Consider the following 8,840-nt stretch of genomic DNA (forward strand, 5'->3'; position numbering starts at 1 on the left):
TAAGTAGCCGTAGTCCCATGTATTCTATTTGTATATCACTATCGTATGTATCTTAGTGTCGTAAACCGTTTAAAAACCACCAAAAAGTGCTGGCACAAAAACATCCAATAAATTTATTTGAAAAACCAATTGCATTCGATTGCTTCCTCCACTATTTGGCATACCTTTTGGTCCACTCGCGGGCATGCTGGTCGTGTAGCACGCGGTTTCGCCTGAATACATCTGCGACTCCCACCTCCATAGGATCGTCTGGGTTCGGGTCCGCCAGCAAGGACATGATGGAGATGAGCACCTTGGAAACCGACAGAGCTGGCGACCACTTGGAGCTGAGAATATCCAGGCAAAGGCGCCCGGAGAAAGCGATGTTGCAATGGTATGTCTTGGTTAGGAACGCCACATAGGGCGGCTGGAATGGATAGTTTCGTGGGAAGACTATCTCCACTCTGAAAAGGCCACCTTCATAAACCGTTTCCGAGGGACCGGGGATCGTGGCCACCCAGTGGAACAGATTCTCGCCCACCATCTCCACCTTGCACCCTTCCGTTTGATCGCTTGCGAACTCGGAGATCTCGCGACGCAGTCTTGTGATGGTGAGCGGATCACCCTGGGTGGGTATCCCGGATTCGAAGCGAAACAGGCTTTGCACCACAGAATGATGTTGCAACCGCTCGAAGTCAGCACTGGCTGCGATTGGCACATAGGCAGCCGAAGTGGGTAAAGGCATGTTTGGGTGGACGAGTGGAACAGGACGCACCACAGTGGCCGCAACACCTGGATTCAAAGGACCAGCTGCTACAGTTGAGTGCGGTTGGCGGCCACGGCGTTGACGACCAGTAGCTCCCCTGGATCCCCTAGTCGCTCCTCGAGAGCTGCCAGACTGGGCAGGAAAATAAACAGACTGGGAGGAACTTGCTTCCTGGGCAGTAGATCCTTCGGTGGCCTCAGCTCTAGCTTGCTGCACACGTGTCGCGATTCTCTCACTTACTCGTCCTGCTGGCACAATCTTCGATTTAGAGCAAAGGTTGAAATCAAATACTTTGCTAATATGTATATCTTACAACTCACCGGTGTAGAGTGACTTGCTGCCAGGTGAGTGGTTCGCCTGCTCCTGCCCCTGCCCCTGGTGGGCACCCGGCCACCTCGAGGTCCTTCCAACTGGGCACTAGAATCGCTGATACGACGAAGTCGCACCACCAGCCGCATATTGGATGCGTTTCCTTCAGCTGCAGTCGCTTCCCCACGGGCCGCAATCCTTTCACTACGTCGTGCTGGCATTATCTGTAGTTGAACACGACGGGATAAATCTAAATAAATACAGAAGTGCACTTCATTTGCAACCGATTTGGAAAGAGCCTGCTGCCGAGCAACTTAATTTCACAGGAAAGACAGGAAAACTGCTTTTCGCTTTTGGCCGGAAACTAAAAAGCATGGCTCACTCGATACTCTCAACAGTGTTGCAAATTGCTCTAGTTCCTATCGATAGAAAGTGTTAGTGAACACTTAGTATTATATTAGGCTCAAATTAAAATGGAGCAGCACTTATAATTTCACATTATATAGTTAGAGTTTGAACATTTGCTGTTTCCAAAACCAAAAAGCTTCATCTATTTGTGATTCATGGCCTGATTTGCTTGCCACTAAATTATGGCTATCGCCTGGACTTTAAACAATTACTAACATTTCCCCAATACGTGCCTGGCAAAGCAAACACAAATCACTTTTCACTGTTTTCCCCATTCGATTCGAGATCTATTCGAAACGCTCCACACGTCACAAAGACCGTCATAAGTTTTCCTATCGACTAAAAAGACAATAATTTCATTTAGATGAGAATGTAGGCGCGATAAGTGTGACCCCATGCCAAACGAAATGTCTTGGAAACTCAATTGGGTTTTGTTGTACTTGGGCTCGCGATCATTATCAAAATATTTTGTACACGAAACAAACATGTCAAGCAAATGTCTTGAACCCCAACCCCCAACCCCCCTTCCCCATACCGCGAAAGCGACCCGAAAAAATTGTTAAAAATAACCATAATAATTTCAATTGTCTGCCTGCATTTCGATTCGAACGCGTCATGTTGTTTTGATTGGAACGTTGATAAAAGTAATTTCGCTTTTGCCCCTCCGATAGGGTATTCATTTATAGAGTGGAGTTCAGAAACCCAGCCAAATACACATATTTTACAAGAGAACCCGTTTGACTTATCAGAAATTTATGAAACTCTTAGAGCAATTAATTATGGGATTATATGATTCAGGTCGAAGTTTCATTAACTAGATGCATAAGATGAAAATAAATAAATTATACAATAAATACAATGCTAAATATGTGTTTTATAATGCTGTTTTTCCAATGTGTAATGCTGAGGTTATGAGTACTCGATTATGACGTTTCCGTGGGCGTTGAGACATTGGCATGCCCCATTCATTCATCCCAGCATCTCGGCATCCACGGACACATCCCCAACCACATCCATCCACATCCATATCCATATCCACATCCATCCAGTGCCATTCCATTCCAGCACCACTACCACTCTTCAATTGCGGTGCGTTGCCTGCTGATTAATCATTGGCCGACTGACAGCTCAACTTTGCGGCCACAACGCTTATTAAATTGGCTTAAGATCGGCGGATAAACTTAAAGTACGTGTAGGAATGGGAGACCCCACAACTGGATATTATGCATATAGTACGTCGCACAATGGTATTGTGTACAGCACCCACTTGGCCACATGGGATACGATATATGTACGATACAATATTGTTCAATGGCAACAAAGCCTCGTGAAATTGATTCGAATTCAGTCAGATCGCAGATGTGATAAATCGTATGATTTCAATTAATTGTGTGTGCGAAAAGCGAGGGGAAGTGCACTCATTATGCCAGCTTGGTTAATTTATCAGTGGAGTTTATAATGATATACACGAAATATGTTTTAATTTGCAGCTAATTAAGCCCGCTCTCTGAACATTGATTGACTTCAAGCCAAGCGACAGGGATTTGTGAATAGTGAATAGTGAACAGTGAATAACAAATGAGATGTTCGGCAATTCGAAAGGTGATTCAATAATTAAGAACTTCTCTACCTTTTGGGTGGATTTTTAGATCTTTAATACTCAATGTCAATGCCTTGCCCCTAATGGTCATTGAAACTTTTCTTTTTTTGATAATAATTCAAATTCAGTTTTCTAAGAATAATTGATTTATAATAGTTATACTGTGTTTTATATTAAAACGTTACTACCGCACACTCTGTTTTGAAAACCCACAAGATGTCCTCTTGTTTATGGCTGTTAGCATTTCCTGCTTCCTCTACCGCTAACATCAATTTGGCAACACCTTTTACTTTCGTTTGGGCCACGAGTCCAGCTGCTGCAACACCCACAGCGACTCAAAACCCACATTCGGATACGTGCCGATATATATACATATGCTGCAACTCCTGAGCAGGCTCATCCATTTTAAGCCAGGCCATAACATAAAAGCGCCCATTAGCCAAATGGGGGAGGACCCCCCCGGGGTGCTGGTCTTTTTTCATGGGCGTAGGGGCGCAAAAGGAGGCAGCAGACGCCATCACTCGTGCCCCGTCTGGTAATCGTGACAGACAATTGGCAAAAAGGCGGACAGGGGGATATGGCCATCCAGCTCCATGCACCGCAAGAAATTTCTATCTAAACAAGCATCGTGTGCTAAATGTTTAAAATGTGTAAGTAAATAAAATAGAACCTACAATATAGTTGGGAAATACCTTTTGTACCATGTTGATAACTAACAACAGTATCTTTGGTATAGAAAGAATTCGAATCCTTTAAACGGGATACAAAATGGCTATGTTTTTCTCTGCGTGCACCTCCTTCAACCACCGAAATCGAAAACCAAAAACGCAAATAAACGGAAAACCGCGAAACAGGAACCGTGGCCAGGCTAACTAGTCTGAGATGTTGGCCTGGTCTACGAGTACGAGTACGATCCACTCCATGGCAAAATGGTGTAATGGTAAAATGGTAAAATGGTAAAATGGCAATACTTTTGGCCAGACGTGCGCCTGCTTTGCATACAACAATATGCGACAAGACAAGACAGCCAAACACACAAGACAAGCTGGCTAAAAGCGGCGACAACTATAATTAAGCTTAATTGCTGTTTAGTGCGAGTATGGGCAACTTTTCGCAGTTGTTGTTTCTTCCCGCTGCAGAAAAAAATAAATAAACAAAAACAAAAACAAAGACGGAGATGGAGATGGAGACAGACGCCCACGCACCACTTCACGTATAATTAAATTAAATTTATAATGCGACTTTCAACACGATAAATAAGCCTAACCAGGTGTTTTTCGGGGCGCACGGGGGTGTGGCTCCAGATATCTGGGTAATTGAAAACTTAAAGCGCACTTATCGCTCACTCTCATTGTTTTTTCGTGTGTCGGGGAAATTAATTAGCAATTAAAAATGCAGCGCACAGCGATCGGTGGTTAAATGCTACACAATGCTACCCACAAACAGCAAATGCTACCCGGTTCTCTCTAATCTGCTGCGAAATAATTCATATTTATAAATAGACAAAACATTATTCAATGTGTCCGAGCGAGTGCCCGTGGACCGAGAACCGTAAATTAAATCAAAATCAAAATGAAAACGATATGGTCTTATGCCCAGAATTTATAACGAAAACAAGAGCCAGAACAGTGAAATCGAAAATACGAAAAGGGGGATAATTCAGATGCCAAGAAACCGAAAGATAAAATGCCCTAGCTAAGAAAAACACATAATTCCTAAACTAGCCTATGAAAATGAATTTAAAATATAGGAAAAACGCTATAAACCACAAATGTTGCAACCTATGATTATGTTTAATAAAACGTGATAATCGATGAGCTCGTAAATCTTGGACCTTAACAACCCACCACTAACAGCCTAGGCAAGACACCCTTTGGAAAGGGTATCCGAAGCCATTTGGCCAGTGTCCGCCCACAAAAAAGCGTTGTTAGCGGTTGGCAGTTCTGAAGCTGGGAAGTTGGAACTTGGAGGTTGGGAACTTGGCCGCCGTCCTGGGCTTTTCAGCCCGGCTTGTGACTCAATGCAGCTGCAGTTGATCGACCGATCGATTCGAACTGCAAACAGAAAACAGAAACTGAAAAACTGAAAACGGTTGCATTTGGCAATGAACTTTTCGCTGCGAAAAAAAAAGACAAAAGTCTAGACTTTGCTGCAAATGCGCTGGCAAGCTGACTTTGAACTCGGTCAAGTCGAGACACATTTGCGAAACTGTTTGCATATTTAATTGAACACCTACAACAACAATAAATGAGCTGCAGCTGCGCGGAATCGCTTTTTCGCAATAATAAGCATAAGCATAAGCATAAGCATAATAATAATCAGGCGCAAACAGGCTCAATGGCCAAAGAGTGGCCAACGGGCGAATAAGCCAAGTCGTGCTCGGCCAAAACTAATGACCATATTTACCATATTTAGCGCCGCATGCTGGCAATCCTATCCTATTCCTTCGGTGGCAGCCTTGGTGGCACCGCAAGTGTGGCAGAGTGAGAGGATCTGACACTTGGACGGGCAACCCTATAGCCATTATAGCCCATTCAGATCGATCGAGGTTTTTATGCTTTGGTCAGAAGTGATAAGGTTGTTCATCTGACATTTGAGGCTGCAATTATGACTAAGACCACTTTCATGCTTTGAAATATAAAGGGAACATAGGTGAAATAGCAAGGTCTTAATAGGTATCAACTTACCATCGAGCATAAACTGAATTTCAAGTTTCTACTGCAAAGTTAAAGTTACTACGATTCGTTGTCGTCTCGATTCAGTGTTGTACACTGACAGATTGTGACAGCAAACCCCCATAAGTCAAAGGAAATTCCAGAAGGCAGGGAAAGCTCTTGAATTTTACAGGAAGCAAATACATGTATTCTAGTTTTTCCACCATGGGCTCCATAAATAGACGCAATGAACCAATTAGCCGTGACGAAGTGCAGCGGCTTCTGAGAAACCCATCAAATAATCCCGACCGAATGCTGTTATTTCTGGACACAAGATTTGCCAGTGAAGATGTGAGGAACTCCAACCGTGTGATGCCTGACATTCACATATTTTCCGGACCTGTAGTGGAAAATTTGAGACCCTTTGTGCCGGTGAATCTGTCGAATGAGCACTCTTGGGTCTACTCCGTACTCTTGCAAGAACCAATAGTTCGTCCTGCCCCTCCAGGGCGAATTCGCTACACTTCTGTGTCTCGATGGAGTCCACCAATGCGTATGGGAAGAAACGTGATTTTTCCGGAGGACATCAGAGGACTGATACTGATGGCCATGATAGTGAACCCCGAAATCGACACCCTAATGAACATCGATCCCATCAAGGCCATGTCCCTGATGCTGAGCATTGCCCTCTACTTTCTCCTCTGAGTCGGGATAGTAACCAAAAACTATTTAAATTTACTATTATAAATTGTAAATTAAAAATCTTATTTTACTAGTTATTTGACAATGGGATGGACGTTAAAACCTATTAATAAATTGTTATTCTTCAGCAAGAACTCATTGATGATAGTAAGAGATCTCTTTGAATTTGTTTCCCCAATTTTAAATACAACTGTAAAACAATCTTTCTTTTGAAAGTTTAAACAATTTTATCACTCTTCCTGAACGACTGGCACCATGAACAATCGCATCCTACAGCCGGCGACTTGGACATCAGTCTTCATATGTCAGGCGGATTGTCGTTTATGAGCTCGATACAGATACTCGATACTTGTGCCGCAGGCGGAGGAGCCGTTCGATGCCCGCGGATACTCGTGATTAATTGTGGGGCACGCGACGATGCGATGCCAATCGGCTGCCCCAAGTGACAAAAATCAATGCAACTGCAAATGTGTGAGACGAGCAAGTGTGGCACAGGAGCGAAGAAGGGACGCGACTGACAGCAGCCATAAATCTTCGGACGACCCCAGAAGTCGCAGATGTCATGGGGCGACACACAGTGCCCACACAGAGTCCCTTATCGGGGGCAAGTATCGGTTCTGCTTCTGGGGAATGTACTCTTGCCATGGGCACTGGAACGGAAGTTGGCCACAATCAATCTCAATTAAACTGATAGCTACTGCGCGGAGGAGTCGCCACATTCTCCTTCACATTCGCCTTATTCATATAATGATTGCATGGTATTTATAAAGGTGAATCTCTTTTTGAATCAAGTAGGTAAAATATCAAAACTTTACTTACAGACTGCATAACTTCTGTGTAAATGGTTCAGTTCAATGGTTATTAATTATACTTTCGCTGTTTCTTCTTATGACTGCAGCTAAAGCAATAATTATTTCACTGCAAGGCTACAGGGAAGCGTTCGTATGACCTGAAAACTTGTTCAGTTTATTATGTACGTGAATCGTACCATAAGTCAGGCCCAAAGTGAGGTCAACACCTCAGTCACATTCGAGTGACAATCTAACACTCGCGGGCAGCTCTCTAAATTGCGCACATCCGCTGCAGCGCTGCAAAGGAGCCGCAATAATTTACAACAATATAGCGCGAATAAACGCGACCAGGGGCGGCGTGAAAGGGGGTATATTGGCCATAAACTGAGCCAAGAGCACGCGTAATTTGGCCAAACGTTTCCATTTCCATGCAAATGGCAGCCAGCGAGCGGCAAATCAGCGCCCATGAAAGCAATCGCAATTGCGTGTTGCACAATCGTTGTGAGTTGAAAACGAAAAAAACACAAAAAATTAAAATAAAAATAAAAAGACGACAGACAACCTGCTGCCTACACAAGCCCGCAGAATCGAGAACCCAAAGCCCAGAGAACATGACATCAAATGGCAAACAAAGACCAATTACATGGAAGAAACAAACTTAAAGACAACCAGGCGAGATTTGCTCAAGGAAGTCGAGTATGTAGATACACTCTAAAGAGCTCAAAAGCATGCTTATACTATAAATAGTATACAGTTTTAAAACATATTCACACCTATTCATTATAGCCTAATTTATATATTAGAAATGCTAGTAAGTCTGTATTATTATTTGCAGCTCTGGAGAGCAAAATCAGATGTCATTAATAGAAGTCTAATAAAATGGCAGTACCTTAAGCAATATAGTGTCGCAGAAACACATGGCACATGGGCGTCCGGGTGAAAAACATTAGCCAAGACCAAAAAAAAAAAAGAAGTAAAACCAAAAAGCCGGGGCCACATTAAAGCCCACGAACTGAGTCACCGCGGAAGATGCGTTGGACGTCGGATTGCCAGGCGCAGCTATGTTACTGCAACACACTAGTAATATAGAACCCCATTTGGAAGTCGGCGGTGACTGTTGCATGCTAAATGTTGCTAAATTCAAGAGCGACCAACATTTATCACACTACGCCTATCGCCTTTTTTCGTGGCCCCTTTCCGTCGCTAATTAATGATAATGTCAGGAACTAATATGCAGAGAGACTATAGGAAAACTCCGCCGTCCGCCAGTTTGCCAGTTTATCATCAGTTAACGTTTTCATTAACCATATGTCACACGCACGTCCCTCGCATTTTCCAACCCTCAGTTCGTCCTGGGGATCCTTGAAAATTAAATTATGCGCTCGGGGTCGCGTGTCCTGCCACGATTTCTGACCAACTTCGGATGACTCAAAAAATACATTAAAATGCATACATACATGCACTGGAAAAAACAATGCTAGCTATTATTTGAATATTTTTTTTGGGTTTTGTAAAATATCAAATATTACAACAAAGATGGGTTGCTGGTAAAGATTGTGGTTTTTATTTACAGAGACAATTATAAAGAAGAGTTTTCAAAAAATGTAGTTTCGAAAGATCATTTCCGTTAA

At 43.2% G+C, this 8,840-nt stretch overlaps 2 protein-coding genes across 3 annotated transcripts; one reads left to right on the forward strand and one right to left on the reverse strand.

Annotated features, from left to right (window-relative positions):
- Window positions 1-87: 87 nt before the first annotated feature.
- LOC120449426 (NEDD8-conjugating enzyme Ubc12) lies at window positions 88-1,442 on the reverse strand. Of its 2 annotated transcripts, XM_039631888.1 has the most exons (3): window positions 1,339-1,442; window positions 1,066-1,278; window positions 88-1,003 (listed from the first exon to the last, which is right to left on the reverse strand). In XM_039631888.1, exons 2-3 carry the CDS (start codon window positions 1,273-1,275, stop codon window positions 152-154), a joined length of 1,062 nt encoding a protein of 353 aa, XP_039487822.1. In that variant the 5' UTR covers window positions 1,276-1,278; window positions 1,339-1,442; the 3' UTR covers window positions 88-151. The 2 variants fall into 2 exon arrangements, with proteins under 2 accessions (XP_039487822.1, XP_039487821.1); XM_039631887.2 differs by having other exon boundaries at window positions 1,066-1,416.
- A 4,391-nt stretch (window positions 1,443-5,833) lies between these two features.
- On the forward strand, window positions 5,834-6,491 carry LOC120449427. Its single transcript, XM_039631889.1, has one exon. It carries the CDS (start codon window positions 5,921-5,923, stop codon window positions 6,419-6,421), a length of 501 nt encoding a protein of 166 aa, XP_039487823.1. The 5' UTR covers window positions 5,834-5,920; the 3' UTR covers window positions 6,422-6,491.
- Window positions 6,492-8,840: the final 2,349 nt, after the last annotated feature.

Source organism: Drosophila santomea, chromosome 3L (assembly GCF_016746245.2).
Source record: "Drosophila santomea strain STO CAGO 1482 chromosome 3L, Prin_Dsan_1.1, whole genome shotgun sequence".
In the NCBI taxonomy this organism is placed as follows: Eukaryota; Metazoa; Arthropoda; class Insecta; order Diptera; family Drosophilidae; genus Drosophila; species Drosophila santomea.

What these genes read in the sequence shown, in the direction of transcription:
- LOC120449426 (XM_039631888.1), bottom strand. Translation starts at nt 1,275, where the DNA reads ATGCCAGCACGACGTAGTGAAAGGATTGCGGCCCGTGGGGAAGCGACT. An exon ending in CAGCAAGTCACTCTACACCG is followed by an intron (nt 1,004 to 1,065) that starts GTGAGTTGTAAG and finishes TCTAAATCGAAG; the next exon opens with ATTGTGCCAGCAGGACGAGT.
- LOC120449427 (XM_039631889.1), top strand. Translation starts at nt 5,921, where the DNA reads ATGTATTCTAGTTTTTCCACCATGGGCTCCATAAATAGACGCAATGAA.